This window comes from Anopheles bellator, chromosome 1, assembly GCF_943735745.2.
Source record: "Anopheles bellator chromosome 1, idAnoBellAS_SP24_06.2, whole genome shotgun sequence".
NCBI classification, from domain to species: domain Eukaryota; kingdom Metazoa; phylum Arthropoda; class Insecta; order Diptera; family Culicidae; genus Anopheles; species Anopheles bellator.
Genome location: NC_071285.1, coordinates 34,933,718 through 34,959,868, shown reverse-complemented (window position 1 = coordinate 34,959,868; position 26,151 = coordinate 34,933,718). Strand labels below are relative to the sequence as shown.

The 26,151-nt window shown below is 53.3% G+C and overlaps 1 protein-coding gene across 1 annotated transcript; it reads right to left on the bottom strand.

Annotated features, from left to right (window-relative positions):
- Nucleotides 1-75: 75 nt before the first annotated feature.
- On the bottom strand, nt 76-20,959 carry LOC131214484 (unconventional myosin-XV). Its single transcript, XM_058208856.1, has 10 exons — nt 20,834-20,959; nt 18,839-19,932; nt 14,439-18,768; nt 14,128-14,374; nt 12,958-14,066; nt 2,224-2,768; nt 1,914-2,136; nt 1,525-1,841; nt 623-1,442; nt 76-559 (listed from the first exon to the last, which is right to left on the bottom strand). Exons 1-10 carry the CDS (start codon nt 20,957-20,959, stop codon nt 398-400), a joined length of 8,973 nt encoding a protein of 2,990 aa, XP_058064839.1. The 3' UTR covers nt 76-397.
- Between the last annotated feature and the right edge of the window lie 5,192 nt (nt 20,960-26,151).

Below are 26,151 nucleotides of genomic sequence, written 5' to 3'. Positions count from 1 at the left end.
GTTCTGCTGATCACTTGCAAGTGGCGGAATCAAAGATGACAGTTGGTATGTAAATTTATTTAAAATGCATATATTTTCAGAAATATGTAGAAAATTATAATCATACAGCATGATATGTGAGTGTGTGTATGCTTTGAGTTGTTTGAATCTGTGATTGGTCGGTAGAACCGAGAGGCGCTTCTCTGTCGCCGGAATTCCGTTAGATTTCCCCCACACTAGAGTTACCCAATACATTAAATGTTCACAATTAACCCTAAGTTCTTATAGTCATCTAAAACATCGGCTGCCTGCACTTTCTCTCTGTCTCTTTTTCATATTATGTATTGTGATTACGCTAACTATCCGACGTAGTTTGCACCATACGCGTCGCCCGGGAACGGATCGCCGATTGTCGCCTTTACTCCCGGCGATCGCGCTGCTGTGCCTGGGCCATGGTGATGTACTGGCGGACGAGCCTTGAGATTTCGTGCGCTTGTTCGGTTTGCACGCGTATTACGCGCTGTTGCAGCAGATTGCCAACCTTCATATCGAGAAACAGCGCCCCATCTTCCGACCGTACCTGCGGTGAGAGAATTCAGGGTCAGTAAGCAACTCCAGCGATAGGACGGCTACAACCGCTTACCTTTCGCGTTGAAATCACTTCATTGAATGGCCAATGTTGCATCGTTTCGTGCGTGTTCGGGTCGAGGAAAAGCACGCCCCGCCGGTTGAGGGCGAGTATCAGCTCGCGCCACATCGGGCTTGGCTCTTCCATCGGGTTTTCGTCTGCCCAGACGCGCTTCACGGCGAAGAAGCTGCTACCGAACAGGGGCCACGAGGAGAGCACGTTCAGAAATTGTGCCTTCACCTGAATCGGACTCAGTCCGGCCACCGATGGCCACGCTGACTGCACAAGCGCTACCCACTGTGCCGGACGAAGCTCCCGCAACGACAGGGCGGGCTTGGGCAGCAGGAATTTGATTTCCTTCATCGCGGGCAAATGGTTCAAATCGGCGGCACGGTGGAGAATGGCCGCAATTCGCGCCATGTCGCGCACATAGTCCGGGCTTGGGGCCCCACCGTTTGGCAGTTCCAACAGCAAGCCCTCCAGGTAGTCCGGGGCCACTTGATTGAACAGGACTTCGATGTAGAGTGGGGTCGGTGCAGGATCGCGCTTGAGTGCGAAATGCCAAACCGAGCGACAGAAGATCAGGTAGAATGGTTGGCCAGACTTGAGTAGCTCGGTGGTTACGTCGAGAATGTACTCGTCCGCCGCCAGCGGCATGGTGAAGGCATCACCCTGCACGATGCAGTAGAGCGAGAACTCCTGCTGTTCGGCCGGGGATTCGATGCCCAGTAGCGAGCACAGCTCGGCTATCACGTCTCCGACGACCGTGGAGCACCGCGTGTTGACGATTCTCTCGGCACCCCCCGGCAGGCGGTAGATCTGACGTCGAGCTGATCTGTTTTTCGGAAACGGAGATAGCGCAAATGGTTATTCGATTTAACCGTTCTATTGGGGACATTGGGGACGGGCCTGCGTACCTGCCGGCGGAAACGGCGGTAACTTCTTCGACACTTGGTACGTTCTTACGGCCACCGCAACGCGCCGTCTTGCGGAGGTTCGTTAGGCAAACGGCCGCCGTCCCGTGACAGGGTCGGCGCCGATCCGAGGCCGCAGACGTTAGATGCTCGATGAGGTAGGGCCGCAGGGCGTCGGAGCAGCCAAAGTACGCGGCCAGAATGCTTAGCAAGCGCCAGGCACGCTGCGCAGAATCGGGGCAGGCCGATCGATTGGCCGTCGTTTGCTTCATCAGCTGACAGTACACTTCGTCGCGCAGGGCCAGGTGTTTGTGGCAGTGCTGTAAGCGAAAGGGTCCATTAAACCACTCCATTTCTTAACGGCAAAGATGCCCAATTCTCGTTCTCATTACCATTAGCACCGTGTAGACACACTTAACCTCGGACAGCTCGGGATCGACGGCGAGATCGCCACAGTATCGTAGCACGCAGTCGAAGCACTCGAGGGCCAACGGTGTCAGATCGGGCGGCAACCGCAACAACGGGGCCCGTAGAGGATATCCCTGCCATTTCACCAGATCCGCGTGCTGGTTGCGCATGGCCCGTTTGTCGGAACGGATCGATTTGAACTCTTCACTGCACGGGGGGAAAGAAAATTTAAACGGATGTCCGGTTATTAGTCGAGAGTGGCGCGGTGTTTGAGTCCGTGGTGAAATGGCTTACTCGGTTCGGAAGTGATGCATGGCGAACTGCAGCAAAGAGTGCTTGGTCAGCGACGTTTGCGTTGGGGACGAGTCGTCGTGATGGGTCGCGATGTGCATCTCGCTGTAATTGCCATTGCCGCCGTTACCCATGGGTGAGTTTTTGTGGTTCGCCACGACCGGGCCACCGCCTCCGCCGCTACCGGATCTTGGGCCTGGCTCAGCGCCGGCGCTCCGTTCGCCGTACGGTGAGTGATGCGTCGTCCCGTTGCTGCCGTGCTTCATGACCGCGTTGCCGTAGCCACCGATCGGTGGTGGTGACGCCGACGGAGGCAGCCCGTGCTCAATGTGCATGTCCTCGAACTCATCCAGCAGCTGCTGGTGGTGGTGAAGGTGATGGTGGCCAAGCTGCTGCAGGTGGTGGTGGTGGCCCTTCTCCGTCGGCGAAGATTGGTTCGGCGAGCTGGGACTGTTGATGTTGGAAGTTTCCAATCGCTCGAGCGGCACGTTCAGGGTGGCGGCCGCGGCCCGCACACCCGACGATATGGTCGACCCTTTCGATTGAGTCTGTAAGTAAAGTGCGGCCAGTAAAGAGGATACCACTTAGTAGGGAAAGTATTTCGAAGCGCGAATACTGAATCGATTTAAATCAAATATTCAAGCTACAAGCTATCAAGTGTAGGACATCACATATTGGGTGTGTATTTAAGCTTTAAGTCATTTCCTGTCAGGTTCTTCTAATGGCTTGGTCCAGACGCATCAAGTGGTATGCTTGCGGGTTGACCGAACGGGTTCCAAGGGATAACTCCCAGCTGACCCACTAAAATCCATCAAATCTCGTTCCTTGTTCTTGAAAGCGTTCAAACCAGATTTCTTCCATCCTGCCATGAGTCGTCGCTCGCTGTCGCTGACGTTCCATAGTGAAAGGCGCAAAGACACAATGAATCTCTGCTCAGTTTGATTTTACAACAACAAAATAAAGGTTGAGAAATATCCCTGCACAATGGCATTCATTTACGAGCGAAAAGTGAACATCTACAAAACCTAGCGCCATTTGCGAATGCCTAAAACTTAAGTGTACCTTTGATGTTCTGCCAACTTTCGGCATTACCAAGTAATAACTATTGAAACGGGCAGTGGTTCGATTTACAAATGTTTCGTATAATGTCCAACTTTTTAGGTACATTTCGGTACATTCTGGGCATTAAAAATATTGATTCAATTTGATTCTGTGCTTCACACTCGTAGTCAAACTACGCAGCGCGGCGGTTTTTTAAGTAACTCTTTGGTCTCTTTACATAACGTGAGAAATAAAAAGCACAAATCATTAATTACTATCGACTAATTGTTGTTTTAGTGAGGAGCTAAAGAAGCGTTTATTTGTTAAGAGGATATTTCTTTCCTGGACGCGAAGCAATTAAAACTCAGACTCCACAGGCTACATTATGGCGGGGCGGTTATGTTGAATTAACGCTTACGACGGAATAGACAAGCGATTCATTTCCACCACTTTCCACGCGCGTCAATCCATCCCCGGTGGCAGGTTTTATTGGCGGGCTTGAAAGTTGTGCTCCAGTTGCCGGAGGGTTACATCAAAGCGAGGGTTATGCAAATGCGCCGTGCGTTCGCCGATGCGCCATGTCAGAAAAAAAAACAGTGGCATAGACTTCCAACTTTTCTGGTTGCGAGCTGGTTGTGGGGAGAAAAGACCTAACCACAGAGCCCCAGTGGTAGACAATCAGGGTTTGATCGCTCGACCCATAATTGCCATCACTAATCCAACCGCGATCGATGATCGTTTTGCGTTTTCTGCAAACCCATTTTCTTGAGTCACACACATCTCCCGGTGGCGATTGGTTTGGATTAGCGATGAGTTTGAGTGCGTCCGGCGGTGGGTTAAGAAATTAGGAAATTCAATTCGTTTTTCCCGTTTCGTTTGCAGTCCATAGTCACCGGCACCAGCGGGTTACATACGAAGCCTGTTCGTTCGGGGTTTCGTAAGATCGCGATTGGCCATTGGGCGTTCCGTGTGTGTCATCTTGGGAAAGTAAACAGTGGTGGCCGTGGAAAAGCAGAAATGTGCCCGAAGCCACAGTGGGTACGATCGATGAGGAAACACGCCAAAAGTGCGCCGAGAAGTGAAACGTTTTATAACGCGACCATCAACAACGGTTTTAGTTGATCGGAGGTGAAATGCGCCAAACGACAGCAGCGATGATGAAAGGGGGGGTCCGGACCTCTAATGAAATTTCGCTTCACCCCCGGCGGCGGTGGCGGCGACGTCGCCGGATGTTGGGCTTGTTATCGCCGGGGAGTTTACAATCACCTGGCGTTTGGCGTTTTTTTTCTCTTCTCCGTCCAATTTTCAACGATCACCGCCGAACGGCAGGCGCGGCGCGGAAAAAAAAGATTCGAGTTTGGTTTATGGCCCAGTGGAAAGGAGAGTCCAAGTCCATTTTTCGTTCCAAACGCATCGCAATACCCTCGGACCGCGCGCGCCAGAGGGCCAGCAAACAGACCATCGCGAATGTACCATTAGTATGTGGCGAATAAATAAATAAATTTTCATTCGTCTTCGGCGAAAACTTTCGAAACACTTTGCTGGAGGAAAGCAGGTGGAAATGAAGAAAACGAAAAAACAGACAAAAAATATGGAGGCAAGGTGCGCGACTGTGCGTAAGTAAGGCAATCCGCGGTTATCCTCAATTGTTATCAGTGTTGGGCGCATGTGGATACGAACTGTGTACCGGTGATCGTTGATCACAAAAGTGATCATTTCCGAATGGAAAGGGCCGGAAGGCGAAGGTTTAGGTTTAGTGGTTTTTATTCGATAGAAACTGATTTTCTATGACCTTCGCTTCCTATTGCCACAATTGGCCGAAAACAGCAAATACTCATTTAGTTTTGACGTTCGATAGGGCGCTGCTACGAGCCTAATTTTTTATAAGCCATTTAGTATCGACGGCAGTATTTTTTACAATGGAAAAACCAGGTATGGTGCAGTGATTTAATTTTTATTTTTGAATAGTTTAAAAGCAGAGGAAAATTATGAGCGAATGTTGAAAGTACATAAGGACTCTTCACCTTCAATTAGTACATTAAAAGAGAGGTTTCTGAGTTTAAACGTGATCGTACTAGCCTTCAAGACGATCCATGTCAAAAGGGTAAAGAAAACAGACACAACACCTGAAGTCGTAGAAAAAACAGTGATGTGAAAATAGTGATTTCCATCTGTTTTCAGACCCAAAAAATATCATGCACGAAAAGCGTTTTTCATCAAATGATGACGTCATGACAGCGGCGGAAGCGTATTTTGAAGTCATGCCAGTTTCTCACTCTCAGGGATGGAATTCTTAAATTGGAGTCTCGTACGATCAAGTACATTGATGCTCGGGGAGGCTATCCTGAATAATAAAGTGATTTTCAAAGCATAAAAAATGGATTGAACAGCCTAGTATGTCTACATTTGTTCCAGTTTTCGAACCGGTTCGAAAGGTTCCTTTTAGGGAATAGCCTTCGACACGTTTTTCGTTTCGGCTCCTATCCCTACCATTGACTGTAAAGGGGGTCGTCACATGGTGCTAAGTCAGTCCTGCACTCCAATTCTTTGTTGACAGTTTGGCCATTTGTAACTAGCTCACGATGCACCACCACTCCACGATAGTTGAAGACACCTGGTGCCCGTTATTGTTTTGGCCATAGTGGTTCGTACTGCCCAACTGGGTCGACCTTCGACTGAGTATGTGGCCAAATCTTCAGCTTGAGCCGATAAAGTACCAACAGTGAGCCGAGGTAACGGCAAATACGCTGATAGTAGGCAGATGAGCAACGGGCTTCCGTGGAAAAGCCAACAACTGGCTGGCAGCGGGCGAACCTTCCGGATGCTCACGGGCCATTATCGGAAGAGAGGCCGAGGGGGCCCGCAAATGATAAGTTAACAGTACCCCCCGGTCGATATTCGGGTGAAGAAGTTTGTTTTCCCGCGCTCGCTCCCGGGCCCGCTGTTGGGAATTCAATTGGCCGCCGCTTAACGGCACACAGCCGTTGAGATTTGATTGAAAAATTTACATTTGCTTCCCCCTCAAGAAGGCGGCCGTGGGGGGCACGGGAGCGGGCAAAGCAAACAAGGTGCGGCCGCTGGAGTGCGGTGGCATTCCCGCCACTTCCGTTGGTTTCCAGCGGAGCAATCAACGGGCAGCACAGCACGCAGGCCCGCAACCGAAATGTAATGTGGCCACAGATCGTCGAAATGCAAACAGAACCAAAACCGCGCCCCGTTCGGGGTGGGTGCATTAACCGCAAAAGCGATTACGGGCTTTTGTTTTCCCGCCGGGCGATCGATCGATCCGCGGGAAGGATTCGGCACTCGGCACATTTTAACCTCAAACCGCTTTTTTTCCCCCAGCTGGCGCCAGCAAACGGCGAGTATCATGCAACAAAACGTACCCCTGAGCCACGTCGCGGAAAAGCGATCGCCGATCGTCAGATCGCGCAGGGAAAACCGCCGATTACAATATTAGCTCGTATTGGTTCGTATTCGGTGATGCTGATGGCCGGATACGTTGGCAATACCAGTCTGAGTAGGTCAAACAGGCACTTGTTTGTAAGGTAATGTCGATTCAGTGTTCAGTTTACACTGCTGAGGTACTGACACGTCAAGCATGTGTCAGTTTGGGATTATCCAAAGTAAGATTTCTTTTAAAAAATGCTCAATTTTGAAGAAATTTCATTCGTCATAAGACAGCGGACCATCCATAAACGATTTCAATGCCTGGATAGATGGTAAACAGCGTTATGTTTTGTGTTGGATGCATTGGAAGGGAATTGACCATCAAGAACTGGCTAAATCGGGTGAGGATCGAGTGAATTCGATCCTTTTAAGATCAAGAAGACACGCGACCTTGCGCTTTCTAACCACCATTCGTGTTTGTTTCATTAACAGAAATGACTTTGCCAAGTTTTTCACCCACAAACCATCGAAGTTTATGAAGCTATCCGTCCCAACTGACCCAAAGCTCCTAGATAGCGACAGTGCATTCGAAATGGATTCGAAATTTCCCAAAGCTCGACTCAGTGCTGTGGAGACCGAAAACAGGATGGAAAACTCCACTGGCCCTAAGCGAGCGATCGGGCACCTCGCATCGTGGCGATGCATCGGAGCGCCCCACCGAGAGCCGGTGGACATCGATTGGCCGATGGATGGAGAAATCGGTTGCGATGTGCGAGCAAATTACACATCTCCGTCGATCGGAGAAATAAACTTCACCATCCAAGCGCATTTTGCTGTCGGATGGCTCGTCGGGTGGCTAATGGAAATTTAATGATCGATTCGCCTGCAATTCCGCGACGCATCTGCTCCCGTTGGTCAAGTGGAGAAACCGTGTGCGGTGTGCGCGAAAGCAAGGCACCCTTCCACCAATCCCGGTGGTTACCTCGGCAGCTTCGCGCAGCGTCTCGAAGCGGGCCAGAATCTCCTTCACCGACACCTTCGGCTCGATGGGCTCCTCGATGATGGTCTCCATCCGCCCGACGGACCCGGAACTGGCGATGCTGTTCCGGCGGTTCTTGAGCGACGCAGACATGGATGCGCCACTGGCGCTGGCGTTAGTGCCGCTGGAAACCGCGTCCACCGAAGCCGAGACCGTCCCCGGCATCGGTGGTGGTGCCGGGGGCGGTGGAGAGACTGACGAGGGGCCCGACAGGGGTGAGGTGGCCATCGGTAGGTAATGGTTGGACGAGGAGGAGCAGTCGTCTGCCGCGGCCACAATGTCCAGCTCGTCGCTGACCGTCGCCGTGTGATCGCCGTGCAGCTCCTTCCGCTTCCGGTAGCCACAGTTGGTGTACTCGCACTGTTCGTGCGACTTCTCCAGGAACGCCTTGATCACCGGACCGTCCAGCGGTTGCACGTTTTTCACATCATCCAGATCGCTTCGCCGGTGCACATCGACGCGTATCTGCCCGGTGATGCGTCCAATTTCCGCGATCGAGTCCGAGTCCGACAGCCGCTCCATGTCTTCCGGGTCGGGATCGTCCACGTCGGAGGCGGTCGGATCGAACGAGTCCACGAGGCTATCGATCGAGGGCGATCGGTTGAGACCGGCGGGGACCGCCGCTTCCGGTTGCTGTTGCTGGCCGGATCCACGGCGTCCGCCCGCCGATCCTGCCGGTTCGCCGACATCCATCCGACCGATCGGGCTGGGCGTCGGGATGCCATCGTAGCACTTGTAGGAACTTTGCAGCGACTCTAGCCCGCGCCGATCGTCCAAGATGCTCATTCTGTGGTCACCAGCGGGTAACACTTTCACAAACGGCACAGCAGCATCTGCTTCACAAACAACAACACCATGCCCCGGGGAGGCCGATCCGCCGGGGAGTGGTGGTGTCGGGAACAAGTTTTCGAATGGCCCACTCAAAGGCGCGTAACAAGGCGAGCGATGATACCAACAACTGGTGCCCTGGCCAGCCCGGGCCAGGCGGTCAGGTTTTGGAAGGCTCGCCCCGGTTCGCCCTGCCCCTGGCCGGGATGGCTCTGGAGGCCGCTCCGCTAATTTGAGCCGATTCAACAGCTAACTGTTGTTCGCCACTCGGCACCGCTGCCGCCACTCGCGGTTGGCACTTTGTGCACACTCTTCTGACGGAAGGAGCAACTAACGAGGAGCAAGGCTGGCGGCCGGCGCGCGCTGACCACTGCACACGTCATACACATCCACACACGTCAAAAACAATTCCTCACTCACAATTCGCTGGTTCCGTTACGCGGAATGTTTCCCCATTCATCAACAACATCTTCCAGCCACCACCATCATCATCGCGCTCTCTCTCTCTCTATCAATAACGGCTTATTTCTTGGAGCCCCGGAGCCGCATTGGCCTATCACCGGCCACCGGAGTTCCGGGCTCTAATGTAGGGATCCGATCCCGTGCCGATCCGTGTGGCCACACGATGTTATCCTGGCCCGGAGCACACGTGAACTGGCGTGAGTTTCCGATTTATTCTTTTCCACACATACACTCGCAAAAGCGCACGATTGATCAATGGAGTGAAGATCGGTTCGAATTGTTTTGCACGGGGATGGTTAGCGCGCGGCTTGCGATCGGACCGCCGTTCCGTGGAATGTTCAACGATCGCGTCCCGAATACGAACTAACCGCTCGCACTGCTCGTGACCGGGCGGGCGGCCCTCCTCGTCGTCGGTGAGGAAAAGTGCATCCGTAAGTGTGGCTCCGGGAGAGAGAGAGAGAGGATGGACACTTTTCTCTCGCTCTCGAGTTTTTCCCCAAACCACGCGGAGTGAAATGTTTCACTCTCTTTTCACCATTTCTTCGCACGTTTTTCTACTCACTCTGTTGCGTTGTCTGCGCTTCTTTCTTTCTTTCTTTCTTTCTCTCTCTCTCTCTCTCTCTCTCTCTCTCTCTTTCTCTCTGTTTCGAATTCTCAATCTGGCGTTCCATGGAACGCGACTTGCCAGAGGTTTACTTTCTTTCTTCCTTTTTTTCTTTTCCAGCCTTTCTCTCTCTCTCTCACACTAGATGTTATGATGCCGTGGCCACACATGCGCCTCGGATGGACACACGCCACCGGTGGAAAGTGATTGGCAAACCTGGACCCCCGGGGGGGGCTGGTGGTGCCGTGGGGTCCCCGCTTGCAAAACAAACGGACCGCCCGACCGCCGCGTAACGGTTCTCGCGCGCTCGCCGCGAATCCTAGACCCTTAACGGAGGCTTAACAGCTCGCAAAGCGGAGCGCTGGCTATGGCAAAACACTTTTTTCACGCCAAAATGACCGTGTACCGAAACACGCACACCAGACGCGCCGGACGGACGGGCAAACAAGGATTTATCTGGTGCGCCCCATCCGTCACGCCGCGCACGCGGCCCCTCTCGCAGATACACACGTGGCGTGGCGTGGCGTGGTTTTCTGGGTTGCGATGATGTTGTCTCGGAGTCCCGGACTCTCGGAGGCAGCGAATTTCATCGACCGATTGGGAAAGCAGTGGCCACCACACATTCTTCGCCCGCGCGAGAGAGACCAGTTTGTGGCCACAGGGCCCCGTCATATTCGAGTTTGTTTTCCAATTTCGCTCGATGCGACGGCGATGGGGCCCCATGTTCCGGTCCGGTCTTCGGTCGGACTGCTCCGCTTTCGCTCTCTCTCTCTCTCTCACACACACTGGTTGGAATTTTTATATATCTTTTTACACGCGTTTCAAGCTCTTTCTCCTTCCCTCTCGCTCTCTCTCTCTCTAGATCATTCCATTAAATCTCTAGCGATCGCGGGGTAGGGTGGGCCATTCTAAGGATCGAATTTCGAACGCTAAGCTCAGAGGCATTAGCATAAAGAAATTGGCCAATTATCGCGAGGGCGAGTGCGTGCACCTTTTTTACGCACCTGACACGCAACATAGTTTCAGTTTGGTGAGTTCGAGAAAAGCCTGGACAGGGCCTGGAGGGACCTGCCAAACTCGATCTTATCTGCACTCGACCGATGCGCCCGTGTTACGGCCGTGTTTGAAAAGCTTTTAAGGAGACGATAGTTCGTTGAATTTAAAACGTAAATTTAGTTTCTTTCGTAACGACCATCGTTACAACACTGTCCACCACCAGGGGCGTTGGAAAGTGATTTGTCGTATCACACGCGCGATGCACAAGATTATAATCATCAGCCCAGGGTGGGTAGAGTGTGTGACAATCCGGATGCGGATAATTGATAACTTTCACACACCTCGCGCGTATCCCATTAATATGTTATCGTGAAGTGAACGGGTTTATGAGTGCAAGGAACCGCCTCCCGAACGCGCGCGCCATCGATGTTGAACTTGATCGATTCAAGGTTCGCCCCGCCGGTGAGGGCCATCTGCTTTACATACGTTGCGTTGATGTTGCGATGTTTAAATTGACCTATTTGGGGGCTGGCTGGGGGCAACAAACTGTTGGAACTGTGATATAATCGGGCGAGCGGGCGATCGTGAAGATTCACGATCGCGCCAAAACCGGCACGTGGCGGGCGGTTTGTGAAATCATTATTTAAACGATCCGTGGCTTCACACGTGGCTGCGTTCGAAAGTACGAACGCGAACGGGCGTTGGTTTGTGTAAATATAGAAAAAGTTACTACTGATTACTCTGGAGGCGATCATTCGAAGATGAATTGATTATGATTGCCAGTTTCAGCAAGGAGATTGAATAATTGAGAGCATAATCATTGCGGTTTTACACAGTTTTTGTAATTTGTAAAGTATCAATATAATGTAAAAAAATGAAACATGTAAGTATTTTATATAAGGCTGTTAAAAGGAGTCGATTACTTTTGAGCGAAATTCAAAACTTAATTTAAGATGCTAGCGATGGTCCGATTTGTGTCAAATGTTTACCGTACTGTTGTAAAATGTGTTGCCTTTTTAAAGGTGGCTCCAGAAAGCCTCTCTCATAAAGTCTTGGTTCTTATTGGCGAAAAACCTCAGCAATCTTTTTTCACAATCCTTTCCTGATCTCAATTTTTCATCATTCAGGATGTTTTGTAATCATAACCGAGCAAGCCCAGGATAAGGTGTCTGCGCGGTAGAGGAAATGCCACTAGCCCCAGCTACACGTTTGGCTACACGAAAGCAATTCACAATAAACGATCCCTTTCTAGTCCTACCACATACCCAGTATAAACTTCTTGGCCGTGTGTCCTGGTTTGGTCACCTGTTCAGCTGCTTCACCAAGCTATGGCCGAGATTGTTTTTAAACAATATGGTCCTCGACTTGCCATTCCTCATCCCCAGTAGCCATCCCAGAAAGAAATGGGTCGATTTCATTCAGTTTTGCCAAAATTCCGCAGACCGAAATTCGATCCATCTTGATTTTTGTGTTAATTGATGTGGCACCCAAACATCGAGCTTCTTTGTGAATCCAGCTTTGCGAATATTGCTGAAAACTGTTTTATGATCAATCTTTAGCTCCTGGCCGATGCTCTGACTACTAAGATGCCGATCAACTTTGATTATTTCTGTGATTTTTCGATATTTTCGATGACGGGTCTGCCTGGGCATGGTGCATCTTTAACATCGAAAATAAGTAAACCACATCGACGTAAACCAAATTTATCATGGCCAGCTGGTATAGTAACGTCACCATCAACACTATCAATTGTTGGATTACTTTAATTGTTAACACATTGTAAGTCACAAACGAAATGAAACAAACAAAACACATTGAAAGTATTTTTTAAAGTTTGAAGTAACAGCTTTAAAACGAGCATGAAGAGCAGCTTGAAGCTGCACGATCGATATTTTACGTGATATCGATAAGTAAAGCCATCTGTCGAGAAAATAATGGATAACTTTTTCACTTTTCCACTGAAATCTGTTCCAACAAATGCTGCATAAGTAGATTACATCTATGTAATCTACTTATGCAGCGATAGGGGTGTGTGGCATTTAGAACAGTAAACAATCCCAAACGAACGTTGAGGCTGAAGCAACAAGTCCTGAAGTTAAAAACAAAACGCCAACCTAATCGTGGCACGCATCCTTTCGATAGAAAGCATGGACGTGTTAAACACGGAGTCCCCGGAGTGGCCCACGCACACCAGATAAGCGACTTGGCGACGCTGCGTGACGTTCGAAGGTTTTTACCCTAAAACAGCTTTCCGCGTGACCTTCCCGAAAATGGAAAGCAGCTTTAAGAACTTGCCGGGGTTGTTTTCCTTAAACCATGTGGTTTGAAACGTGCTGTGGCCCCAATGCTAAATGTTTGTAGTTTGTAGGGCACCTACCTGGCGGTACTCGGCGAGATACGATTGTACCATCATCTGGATGGCGTTTGCTTTGGAGGCGTGCAGTACGATACGTGCTCCGTTCTTGAGCGTCAACTGCAGCGTCAGCGGCCGCGGCAACGTGGTGGCGCTCTGTATCTCGTCGAACGGGATGGCCCGCTGGATGGCGAGAAACTCGGGCTCCTTGTGCGCCAGGAACACGCCCAGGTGCGAGACGGCCAGCAGCGTGCCCTCCTGGATCGTGGGCGATCCGTTCATCACGAACAGCCGGGCAAAGTAGAGTGGCCAACCGCGGGCCATATCCAGCACGTGCCGCTTGACGATCGCCCGGACGTGCTGCTGCTTCGGGGTGGTATGGCCGTTCGTGGTGATTCCGTGGCTGCTCAGCAGGTTCACCGCCAGCCGCTTCTCCTGGGGCGATATCCGCATGCAGGACGTGACCCCGAACACGTCGGCCGTGATCTGGTTGAACAGCAGATCGAGCGCCGCCGGTGCGGTGACGGTTTCGCTCGGACGGAATACTTCCTTGCGGACGCGCAGCGTCCAGGTGACGCGATTGTACGTGAGGCACGCGGCCGCCGGTGCCTTGAGAGATGGGTTCATCTGCACCGGCATGACCGGTGCCGGCGGTTCGACGCCGCCACCGCCGCTCCCATCGTCCAGCTTCTCACTGTAAACCGACCCGTTGGTAGTGGCCGCCGACGACTTGCGCTCGCGCTCCTGGACGCTCTTTTGCACCATGTGCGTCTTGAAGGTGGCGATCGAGTTCGACTGGCCCTGGCCACTGTGTGCCAGGTACTGCTTCTGCTGTTGTTGATACTGTTGCTGTTGCTGATATTGTTGCTGGTGCTGCTGCTGGTGCTGTTTGTTGGTGCTCGGGTGGAACACTTTGTTGCTTTCCTTTTCACGCTGCAGTTGCGTTAGTTCGTAGTTACGTTCGCGGGCCTCCCGTTCCTTGTCCCGGTCGCGATCCCGCGGATCGCTGGAGGTCGAAGACGGACCCTCGACCTCCGACCGGTCCCAGACGGATTCGGAAAAGTTATCGCGATCGCGCGATCGGGACCGCGAGCGCGAACGTTCGCGTTCGATTATCATTTCCTTCTTGAAACCTGCAACGGAGACGAGAGAGTTAGGGTGCCATTCGGTCGGGACACACACTCATCGGCTTACTTGTTTCGTACACCAAATCCAGTTTGGCGGCCTCGGCACGACCCCAAGAGTCCATCAGGCTGTCGCGTGTCCCGAACGTGTCACGCTCCTGGCGCTGCACAAAGGACGGTATTTCCGACTGGCCGTGGGCGTGATGGTTCGGCCCGGATCCGAGCCCATGGATCGGTGGTGGCGGTGCCGGTGGCGTCGTCGTCGGTGGTCTAATCGGTGGTGGTGGAGCGGGTCCTGGCGGAGCCGGTGGTAGTACCTGGAGGGAAATTGGTAGGGAATGTTACTAACTGATCGTGCCGTCTGTCTGCAGTCGGACTTACCGTAGGCCAGGCCGTAGCCGGAGAACTCTTCTTGCCCGCTTCCATCCGCTGGACGTGGGTTTTTACGGAGGGTGATTCGGTCATCGCCCCGGGCGATTTGGTACCGCCGGGAGCATTCATTCCGCCGAGCTGCTGTTCCAGCATCATCCGCCGGGTGTCCTCCAGCTTGGCCGGGGTACGTTCCGGCCGGTCCGATTTGGCACTGGCCGAGCGCACCGAATGGCCGGCGGTGACCTGCTCGAGCCGTTGGCGCATCTCGTTGCTAAGCTTCAGCTTGCCGACACTGTTCGGTGGCGGTCGGTCGGCACCGATATCGAAGCTCCGCCTGCCAAGCCGACTCGCCGCCGGCTGACCACCCTTCGCCCCGTCGGCCCCGCTGCCCTGGGGCCCCTGCTCGAGCTTCTGGTCGATTTCGAACTCTTCCCACTCGACCCCGTTCGGTGGGGAACCGAGAATAGGCGGTGAGTCGAGGTTGCTGCTGTGCTGAGACTGGGGTGTCGTCTTGCGGTTACTCTGGCGTGTCATCTTGAACTGGATGAACGTTTCCTCTGTCTCGGTGGTCGCGCCCTGGACGCCCTGCGGTGGTGGCCAGCGCCACTTGCCGATGCGCACCGTCTTGGCGCGTCCGTATGGATCGAGGAACGGTCGCACTTCGAACGGATCCTTCAGCTCGAGCGGTGGCGGGAGCGGGGGTGGTGGTGGCGGCGGTATCAGGTTGGACGACGAAGAGTCCTTGCGGGCGCGCAGCATCTCCGAGAACGATCCACCGGATGCGGATGGCTGACCCGGGGCGTTCGACTCGGATCGCAGCCCGGGGCCACTCTTGGCGCTCATTTTGCGTCCCTGCGGCTGGACGGCGCCGGATGTGGGCGACACGGAGCTGTTGTGCTTCGGGGTCGGTGGGGACGAGCCGGGACCACCATCCTGTTGCGTGAGCAGCGTTTGCAGGGCCTGATTCTGGGCCATCAGTTGCTGCTGGATCTGAATGTTTTGCGCCATGGCGGATTGGAGGAAGGCGCGCTGCATCTGCTGCTGGTACGCGGTGCTATCGACCCCGGGCGGAATGGTGAACACTGGCATTACCACGTCCGGGCCGACGGAACCCATCATGAGGAGGGAGCTCGAGTTGCCCGGTGTCAGCGGTGCGCTGTTCGAGGCGTTCGCTGAGAAGCCGTTCGAAGGACCGGCATTTTTCGTCTGATGCGCCGTACCGCCCTTGGTGTGCAGCACAAGTGTCGCGCTCCGTTCAAGGTCGGTCAACGAACCGTCGGTCCGGATGGTGGCCAGGAGCTCGTCTACGAACCGGTCACCACCGCCACGGATGCTGGCGGCCAGCGAGCGGGCATCGGACAGCTCGTCGAGCGATCCGTCCAGGACCGGGCTGAACAGATCGTCCAGGAACTGGTCAACGTCGGAGGCTTGCGATGGGACACGCACACGCCGTACGTGACTGGCCAGGGACGGCGCTTCGCTCGTGTCCGACATGGCCGACGAGCGGACACTGAACTCGGCCTTCTCGGCGTACTTGAGCGAGTGTGATCCGGCGGTCCGTTTGCCGGCGTACTGGGACTTCACGAAGCGCGGCTCCTTGAGTGGGGCGATCGTGTCCACCGAGCGGTATTTGTCACGCCCGCTCCGACCGTCGCCCAGCGTGAGCGTCATGGAGCTGTCCTGCTCGTCCGACTCCGCCGGCAGCACGTCGTCCTGTTCGCCCGCCAACAAATCGTCCAGCGACCGGGACCGACTCTTGTCCTCGTAGAACGACCGCTCCTCGCGGTGCTTGTGGCGTGCCAACAGGGCCACATCGTGTGAACTCTTACGCCCCACCGGATCGCCCAGATGACGCGACCCGTAGTCAGACTTCAGGAGCGGCGGTTCCCCGCCGTGCAGTGACTTCTTCGGTCCGGTCTGGACGGCAACCAGCTCACTGCTGCTGCCGGCGTGTGAGCTCCGTTTCGCGGACGGTGGTTCCGGTGGTGGCACCTGCGGTCGCTTGGGGCTGCTCGGTTCGAGGCCGCCATCCGGGGTGGCATGTGAGCCCGGCTGTCCCGAGCCCGTGGACAGTTTCTTGCCGCAGCGCCAGATATCACTGCGAACGGCCGGGAAAGCCGGTGGCAGTTCCTTTTCCGAGACGAGGTCAAGCACAAAGTCGAGCCCGCAGGAGTCGGTCAGCTGCTCGGCTTCGTCGATCACTACCGTCCAGCCGAGGTTTGGGATGCCGAAGGACGAGATCGCCAGGGCGGCCGCTTCCTCGCACGTCGTCCACGAGTCGACGGCCACCGTCTGGACGCTGTTGTCGGGCAGGTTCAACCCCAGTGCGGTATCGGCCAGCCGGGACGAGGCCCGCCACTCGAGCCACGATGGTGGAAAAAGCCGGCACGGATTCGTTTGGCCAGCGTTCGTGTTGCGGAGCAACTTCTTCAAGATCTGCTCCTTCGTGTTCGGCGGAGCGTGATCGACGATGAACTTGATCAAGTACTTGCAGAACGCTGACCCGGGCTGAAACGCCGACAGGCAGTGCGACAGGAGCGTCCACAGTTTGTCAGCGGTCGGTTCGTCTGCCCGGTACACCTGGTTACAGATCTGCACCAGGATCTCATCGCGCAGCCCGCGCGACGATAGGCCCTTGTGGACGATGTAGTCCGCTAGCAGCTTCTCCCGGTTCGCGTCCATCGTTGCGTCGGTCGTCCAGCGAATGATCAGCTTGAAGATGGCGATCGCATCCTTAAAATCCTGATCGCGGGCAGCGGCCCGCGACAGGAACGGTGCCGTGATGATGTCACGCCGCGGCGACAGCTTCACGCCGTTGCAGTAAACCGAGGCGAACTTGCCGAACGCGAACTGATCCAGATCGGGCGGTAGATCGGCGGCCGACGGTGGCCCCGGAACGGTTCCGACCACCTTCACCAGGTTCCGGTCGCACTGCTGGCCGGCCCAATTTTCCGACTTGGAAAAGATGAACGCCAGCTCGGCCGGAATGTCGAGCGGAACCGAGGACCCACGGTCCACCTGCTCCTTCGCCAACCGTTGCGCCGTACGTTCCTTCTTCAGGCGCTCCGCTTCTCGGCGTCGCTTCAGTTCGTTCTTCAGCTTGGCGTAACGCTTGCGCTGCAGGTGGCCCTTGAACAGCGCCTGATACCGGATCACGCCCAGCCGGATCGTGAGGAACCGGTTGCGCTCACGGTACCCGCGCCAGTAGCGCTGGATTGCGATCGCCCCGCGCACCTCACGCTGCACCTTTTTGCGTGCCAACATCCCGCGCACGTTACGCTGGATGGTGACCGCTGCGACCCGCAGACGATCGGCACGGCTCGACTCCAGCGTACGGTGGAGGGCCTCGCGAAGGAACACGCGCGTTGCGCCGAGCTGAAAATCGGGACCCTCGGTGGTCGTGCCGGGCAGTGCGTCCAGCACGAAGCGACACAACTCCCGGTACGGCGTTCCCTTCGGCAGCGGTGCCTTCATGAGGTGCCGGTAACGCTCGACAAAATGCTGGAAGCGCAACCGCACCGGATAGCCCGACTGGCGGATCTTGATCGTGTCCAGCATGCCCAGGTAACGGAGCTGCTGCAGGACGCACGGCATATCCATACGCAACGCTTGCTTGTCGTTGTTCGGTTTCACGCAACGCACGAACCACGGGTTACATTTGGCCATCGATTGGAGAAGCTGCTGCAGTGAGTCGGAGAACCGGGCCGCAACCGTGGGCGTGCGGGGCTTCATCGTAACGAACCGTCCGTTCGAACCCTTCGGCAGTGTCTTGCCCACGTCTCGCTGGGCACGCAACTGTTTCGTCATTTCGCCCACCAGCGGTTCTGCGCTCGAGCTCAGCAACTCGATCACATCCATCCGGAGGGCATCTCGGTTCTTTTCCAGGAACCCATCGACACAGTACCACACTTGGCCGGCGTAGTGCGTGATGCCAAACTCCTGCGCACCGACCCTCGGCCGAGAGTACAGCTCGTTCAGGGCGTGGTTGTAGTGGCACTTCTCGAGAAAGCTGGAATCGTTCGCACGGGGAAAGTTCGACTCGTCGTCGAGCAGGTGAAAGATCCCGACCGGCTTCTTCGCGAGCAGGTGAATCACCGGCAGGTTGTCCTCCCACTCGAGGTTGGTCCATTCGAGGCGCTCGCGCGCGTACTCCGCCTGTTCCAGCTTGAACACGTGCTTGTTGAAGTACAGCTGCAGGCTCTCGTTGGCGTAGTTGATGCACAGCTGCTCAAACGAATTCTCGGCCAAATCTTCGAACCCGAAGATGTCGAGAATCGAGAGCCGCTGCGCATCGTGCGTACCGCCCCGGTGCACGATCGAGTTGATGCGCAATACTAGCCTACGGGTGAAGGGGGAAAGAGCGCGTTATTTAGCTGTAATCCTTTCGGTTCGCGGCCGGCTCCACTTACCAGTTGAACAGTCCCGAGTAGAGAGCCTTCGCGAGGGCATCCCGCGCATCGAGCGCCTGATCGATGCCGAGCGGCGTGTAGAGGCGCTCCGATCGCGTTTCGGTGATGCGCGACGTAAGCGACTTCAGGATGCCCTCGGACGGTAACTGGAGCAGGTGGGCAGCCCACTTGATCTCGGCGTCGGACCCAATCTCGACACCCTCCTGGCCGTGGCGCAGCTGGCGGCGGTGGAAGTACACGTTGCCGAGATGCAGCACCGACGCCAGGACCTTCACGATGCCCTCCCGTTCGCTCTCGGTGACGCCCAGGACCTGCATGGCGCTCTGGAGCGATGCCCAGTCCATGCGGCCCGGGGCACAGTCCGAGCCGCCCTGGTTGAGGTAGAAGTACTTGTCCGCCTCCAGCAGCCCGTACTTCATGCGCTCGGCCTCCGCGAGGCCACCCAGTAGCTCGTAGAACACGTGGTAGTTGCGCTCGCCGGCCGCCTGCGTGACGATGCGGGACTTCTCCAGCAAGTACTGCGTAATCTTGGCACCGATGATGGCCCCGGACTTGAAGTACACCTCCAGGTACTTGCCGAAGCGCGAGCTGTTGTCGTTGCGCACGGTGCGCGCATTCCCGAACGCTTCCAGCAGCGGGGCCGCCTCCAGGATCTGCTCGGTGATAACGGTCGAGGCCGATCCACCGCCCGGGACGACCGCCGCCAGGTACTGCATCACCAGCTTGGTCGATTCCGTTTTGCCCGAGCCCGACTCGCCCGAGATGACGACGACCTGGGGCGAAGGAAGAGCGGCGTGTGCTGCCGCCCCGATCGCAAACAGGTGCGGTGCTAGCGTCCCGAGCGGTTTACCCGCGTACAGCTGCGCCATCTCGATGCCGTACGACTCCGGGAACATTTTGTACGGATTGATCGCGATCAGGATACTGCCGGCGTTCGTGTAGATCAGTCCGTTGTCGTACCGGAGCTTCAGGTTCCACAGCAGCGACGCTTCGTGCAGGTCCTCCAGCTGCGTCATATCTTCGACCCCCGTTTTGCCCAGATCCTGGCGGGACCGAATGTTTCCCTCGTTCGGCCCGAGCGTGAACGTTTGCGGCTGCGGCGGAGAGAAGAGAAAAAAGAACGAGTCAAAAACGCGTCCTGCATGGCTCGCGCAGGAAGGAGAGCTCGGTCTGCGTACGATCGGCGGCACATCGTCCGGCAGCAGCTTGTTCCGGGGCGGTCTTCTGGTTCTGGCGCTGGCGACGCTTTCTTTCGGTGCTTCGGCTTCCATCGCGCCCGCATCGGCAGGAGAAAGTTCACTGACCGTTTCCATGCGTCGCTGGCGGCGTCGGATACGCGACGGTAGCAGCGACAGCGATTGACTTGGCGAGGGTGTGCCTCCTTTTTGCCACGGCTCCAAATGGAAGCTCACTGTCCGCATGGCACCCAGACAGCCAGGTTTCGGGAGGCGTCTCGTTCATCGGCGGACACGGCGTAAGACACGGTGGCCCGGACCCAAACCATCACCTCCGAGCGCCGAACACTTTTGCTTTCGTTCGATTCACCGTTTCCGATGCAACTGCAACGGCGAGAACGGTGCACATTGCATTCGAGCGAGCGGCCAAAGCCGACCGATCATTGGCGGCTCTCTTTTTGCGCAGCAGACCAATGGCCAGCACTCCCAGGGACCTTCGTTTGCCACAAAGGCCCCCACCGCCATCGGTAGAAAACTTGCCAATTCGATCAATCGTACTGAGGCCGCAAAGGAAAAGCGGTTGCCGTGTTTGAAACTAGTTTGACCACCCCTCGTGCCTTCTCCGAATCCGGCCCCAAAAGCGCCCCGGGGTGGGAGCGGCGGTAAGCGGCAACAACCACCGATGCGCAGCCACGGCATCGCGTCCGTTTAGTTTAGTGCGGTGCGCTTAATTGCGCACACCACACCGAACTGAGGGGCGCGCCAGTGGCTTCGGCACCGGAAAATCTGCATTTCCCGCAAACACACGCTACACACGTACCTTTCCGTTGATGAGTGCCTGGACGATGATCATCTGGGCGGCGCGGTGAACCTCTTGGATCTCACCGGGCAGTGGGTGACCCAGGCCCGGATCGAACCACACCAGATCGCCGGTGGACCAGTCCATCCTGGCGTCGGGTGTCGGCGCTTCGTCGGGGGGTGGCTCTGGCCTGTCGGTGTTTACGTGTCGCAGATGTCCGATGTCACTAGGTTAATTTAATCCTGTTGGTGATAGGAAAAAGAGTGGCACGTTATCTTGGGGTAATTTTCTGTCCGTTGTTCGCACCTTAAGGCCCATCCGGGATAGTCTGAAAGTATTTGTTGGATTATTGGATTAGTAGTGGTTGGCTAGAAATCGATCAGTACACATCGGATGCGGTTCATTGTTTGACTTACAATAGAGTGAAATGGAGATCTAAAACTTTAGCTTTTGGAGTGTAATGGCCTCTGTTCGATATCCTCGACAACAGTTTCCTCGTAGTTGCTTGTTTGGGCAGTCTTCAGAGTATCAACATTTCAGTAACGAGGAAGGTCTAAAGCATGGCTCACTTAGAATCGGGAACAGTTGCATTAGCTCTATCTCGGGTTGGTTTGACTTAGGAAACATGTCAAAGTGTCAAAATGAATGAAAATGAATCTTCTGGTCCACCTCAGCGGATAATTTTTTTCCAATTTCTCGCCATCTCTGCAGCATTCCGCATCACCCAATGCCCAATAATTTTCGATTGGACGGAGTTCGGGACAATTTGATGGGTTGAAATCCTTTGCGATGAAATCCAACTTATTGCCTTATTGTTTCCATGCAAGATTTTTTTTTTCTAGTTGCATGAAGCATAACTTTCTATAAACTCCGCGTACCAAGATGAAACTTTCAGCAGTAAAGCCCGCCACACACCGCGAGCGGAATTTTTTTTGCGGAAATTTTGGCACGTTACATAAAGGCGAAACCGCGTTCTATGAGTTTCTGTGGAGCACTTCACAGAAACGCTCAGAAACTTTGGCCAAGGTTCGTATAGCTGGTGGTTGGGTGGTTGGGGCGAAGTCTTGTGCTTTGACAGATTATTTGTGTTTATATTTCGAAGTTCAAGAGACATTGAATTTTTGGTGCGAGAATTAAAATTGTGTTATGATGAATTTGTGTTTGTATTACAAGTAATAATTAAGTTAAAGTTGTTTTGCATGCTTGTGATACAAAAAAAATTCAATCGAGTAGTCTTCGATTAGTTTTTAACTACCCGAGGTGCCTAATTGTTTTCGCCCGAGCGACAGGGCGAAAGACTTTTCTGTTGCCTTCCGCCCCCGTTCGCAACCAGTGTGAAAGGTTCTATAAAGTGAATTTACGCTCCAAAATTTCCGTTCCCGGTGTGTGGAGGGCTTAAGTGCCGTTAAGTGACGATCGGTAGCATTTCAAAAACTATAACAACTAAGAACTAAGAACTATATCTCTATAACAAATTAGCGGACGAAGGCACTTGATCGTGAGCGCTGGTAGGTAAGTTATTCCACAGTCGTTTCCTTCGCATATCCTCTTTAGCGCCGGTATTTTGGCCAACAAAACCTTTTTTCCAAAGACCGATTTGGTTGGTTTTGGTTTGGTTTGGTTGAGATTTGGTTTTTGGTTTTTTTGAAGAAAATTAAGTGCCTCCGTTGACATTCGAAATTTTACCTATTTTGAAGCGATTACAAATCGCAACGCCTTACTGTTAGTGGACTCGGCTTTATAGTTAATTAGTTTTAATAGCTGTTGCTCCACAGCACATACGTATTTCCAATGATTGAACGGTTATGCAAATCGTTGAATGACAGGAACACGGTTAGTCCGCTGCGGTTGGGCTCTCCGAAAGCTTTATCGAAAGTTGGCCTAGAAAGCACGCGAGTTTACTTAAGCGGCGTTAAATTGGCTCGGAATGGCTCTTTCAAAGCTGCCCCAAGTGCGGTGCGTGGCAGATTCACATGCTAATCGCATGATCGCATGAATATGTTGTGCATACGACGATAAGCTTGCCTCCTTCGTGTGTGAGGTGCCGTCTAGACGCGCACCGGCCGGCCAAAGAAACGATTACACACATCATAAGGTAAGGTGTAACGTCCACTGCGGCCAAACCCGTTAATGAGGCCAGTCAACTACAGCGGGGAAGCGTAAATTGATGGATGATTTTATTGGTGAAACTATCGGCGAAACAAATCACCGCGGATCCGCGCCACTGTCGGTGGCCAGTCGGTGGAAAACTAATCTGCCGCCGGATGAAACGTGCAGTGTGGTCTAGATCTGTGCACGGTGCGATCGGAAAGCATTCGTCGGTTTTTTGGGGGTCCGAAAAGAGGGAACGTTTTGGTTGAAATGCTGAACTCCCAGGGCCACCAACGAATTGGCGCGCCGGAAGACCGGAAACACCAGGCGATCCATCCGCAGCCGGTCCGATTTTGTTTTGTTTTTATGCTTAATTCCATTCAATTGATTCGCAACCTTATTATCGCTAATTGAATTAAACGTTTGATAGATTGCACCAATCTCGCCAAGCGCCGTGGTTGTTATCTGGTTTGGAGTCAAGCATTATCCAACTGTTTACATTTCTAATCAGATTCGCTCACTAAACAGTGCATCGTCGTGGGTCGTCGTGTAAATCAAGCCATTTTTAAGGCAACCGTAAAATTAAGAAAATAGCCGCCATCTAGTGAATAAATTCGTGGAAGGGCGTTTGGTCATCTTTGTCTCATTGTACGGACGACGAATGAGAAAAAAGGCTTAACAATTCAGCTAAGCATTGTTTGGTGATATTACGGTTACCTAATAGAGGCCTGTGATATTTCGTGTAAAATGGCACTAAGTGTTTCGTTTACTGAAGGGCCTTGTAGTCAACTTCAAATTAGAAGTTAAAATCCAACACTGAAATGAAATGGGCGATAAGACGGACCATTTTTCCTATCGGAATTCAGACAATTGGAGACATGACCAAATATACTAGGTTGTTCATTATATTCGGAGCTTCGATAACAAGTAGCGCTGCTACGAGCCTATTTTTTGTTTACAAGCTATTTAGTATCGAAATGTCAAATGTTTAGTATCAAATGTCGAATGCATCTTTCTCGGCAACATTTAGAGCTTTTTCGATAGGATAAAGTGGATTTTGTGCATTGAATCATCACTAGAGATGAGGCTTGGGACTCTCACTATGATCCTGAATCAAAACAAGAGGCTAAGGCATGGTGTGAACCTGGTTTTTCGGGTCCGAAACGAGTTCGTGTCCAGAAATCGCCCAAAAAGGTGTTCGCATCAGTTTTGTGAGATGCGAATGAAATTTTGCTAGCGGATTACTTGCAAACAGATAAAACAATAAATTTTTATTTTTGTTGTAACTTTTTAGACCAACTGAAAAAGAAAGTTTGTGAAAAAAGTTTGAAGAAGAAAAACATCCTCCTCAAACAAAACGCATTGCACCGTCTCACAAGAGCGTTTTGGAAATTTAAAAAATCCACGAGTTAAAGTTCGAATTGTTGAACTGTCCACCGTATTTACCAGATTCGGCCGCTAGCAACTTCCATCTGTTTTCAGAACTACAAAAAAATCTTGCGCGGAAAGCTTTTTTCACCAAATGATGACGTCATACGAGCTGTAAAAAATACTGAGACATGTCGATAAAAAAGAGAAAAAAGTAAAAAAATAAGTAACCGATTAAAATGAAATTTCACAAATTCGCACGTAATTGAAGAGTATGCCCATATAACAAAAAAAGGGCTCGAAGCACCGCTCCTTGTTATGGAGGCTCTGAATATAATGAACAACGCAGTATTATTTTTAGGGACGAAAATTTATCTAATCGATCACGGGGCTACATATGCTAGGAAAGGGCATCGCTAAAAGCATCGCTACTAAAGCACATGAATGTCGCCGGTTTCGATCATTTTTTTGCGAGGTTTCCAGTGTCACGTGTGGCACAATAAAATGCGCCTCAATGCCACGGACGCACCACTTTTTTGTCGGTGGTTTTGGCTAGCACGTATTGCTACCGCGGAAGAGCTAAACAATAAAGCGGTAAAGAGCTCTGTTTTGGCCGTGTTTCGGTGGCCAACAAATAGTGCCGCCCCGTCCGGCCCGGAGCTAAGGCTGCCCGACCGAGTTCAAGGGCGGAACGTACCGGACGGAAAAAATATAAATTGTACTGTTCCGAAAAAATAAAACATCTTCCACCGTCCACGCACACGTGGCCGTGCGCATTCTGTAACAGAAAACCGAGAAAATGCATAACATTCCATCCGACCGTCCATTCCAATTAAAGCCTTGGCCGTGACGCACGACTGGCCGTGCGCGAGAGTGGTCCGAATGAAAGGCCACCGCCGCCGCCGCCACGGCAGCTCATCGCGGAACCGACTCCTGCCCGGTGTGTGTCGAATCGAACGGATTTCGATCCTCTCGTCGCTAGTCGGGCGTGTCACGCACAAAGAGAAAGTGTCCACACGGTCACGTTTGTTTTCATTTGCATACAGATGCGCAACCGCGTTCCCGCGCGGTTCCCGGCCCGAAAATGTGGTGGACGGCCGATTTCTAAAATGGGGAAAAAGGGTCGCCGGAATACGGGAACGCTGGGTCGGTGGCAGGGCGGATCTTTCGGATCGCCCCTGAAGCAAAACGAAAACCGAGGATGAGTTTTATTTGCTACTCTCGCACTCTCTCTCTCTCTCTCTCCCTCTTTCTGTCGGTCAGTGTGTTGGACATTGAATGCTCAGGTCTTCCGTTGTTTATCGGTGGCAATGATAAATTGTGCACACAGTTTGCCGACTGCCCCACGTACGCAGATATCAGCACCGCGAGTTGGCCGGTGGTTTGGTGTCACGATGTTTCCGGTTTGTCGGGACGGGAGAAAATTCCTGTTTTAAATGTATGCACGAACGTGTATAGTCACCGCCCGGCAAGGTGGGACTTTCGCCACGGTCTAGGTCAACACGTATGATACCGTGGGTTTCACGCGGCTTTGGACGTCCACACAGACACGCGCCCGCGTAGGGGTCGGTATTTGCATATTGATCTTTGGTGAGAAAGAAAGTCCTCCCGAAAAGGATGAACTGATTCGATTCGTGGTACTTGTTCGATGAACGTCCCCAATGGAAGGGCAGAGTGGTGCCGAATAAGCGTCTACATGTTGGCTGAAACCATTACGGAACACGATTGACACTCCCAAAACCCCGTCGGCTCTCTAATATGGCCCTGGGTCGTATTCGATACAGACATACTTTCAAGGACTACAGGCATATGTTTCTTACGAAAACCTGTCTCGGGCTGTGAGAGAGCCATTTCGACGTTCTCATACAATTCTGTTTGAC

Excerpts from the sequence above, each read along its gene's own strand:
- LOC131214484 (XM_058208856.1), bottom strand. The coding sequence starts at position 20,959 with ATGGACTGGTCCACCGGCGATCTGGTGTGGTTCGATCCGGGCCTGGGT. Across the intron at positions 18,769-18,838 it reads TACTCGGGACTGTTCAACTG|GCTAGTATTGCGCATCAACT; the intron begins GTAAGTGGAGCC and ends CTTCACCCGTAG. Across the intron at positions 560-622 it reads AAGTGATTTCAACGCGAAAG|GTACGGTCGGAAGATGGGGC; the intron begins GTAAGCGGTTGT and ends CTCTCACCGCAG.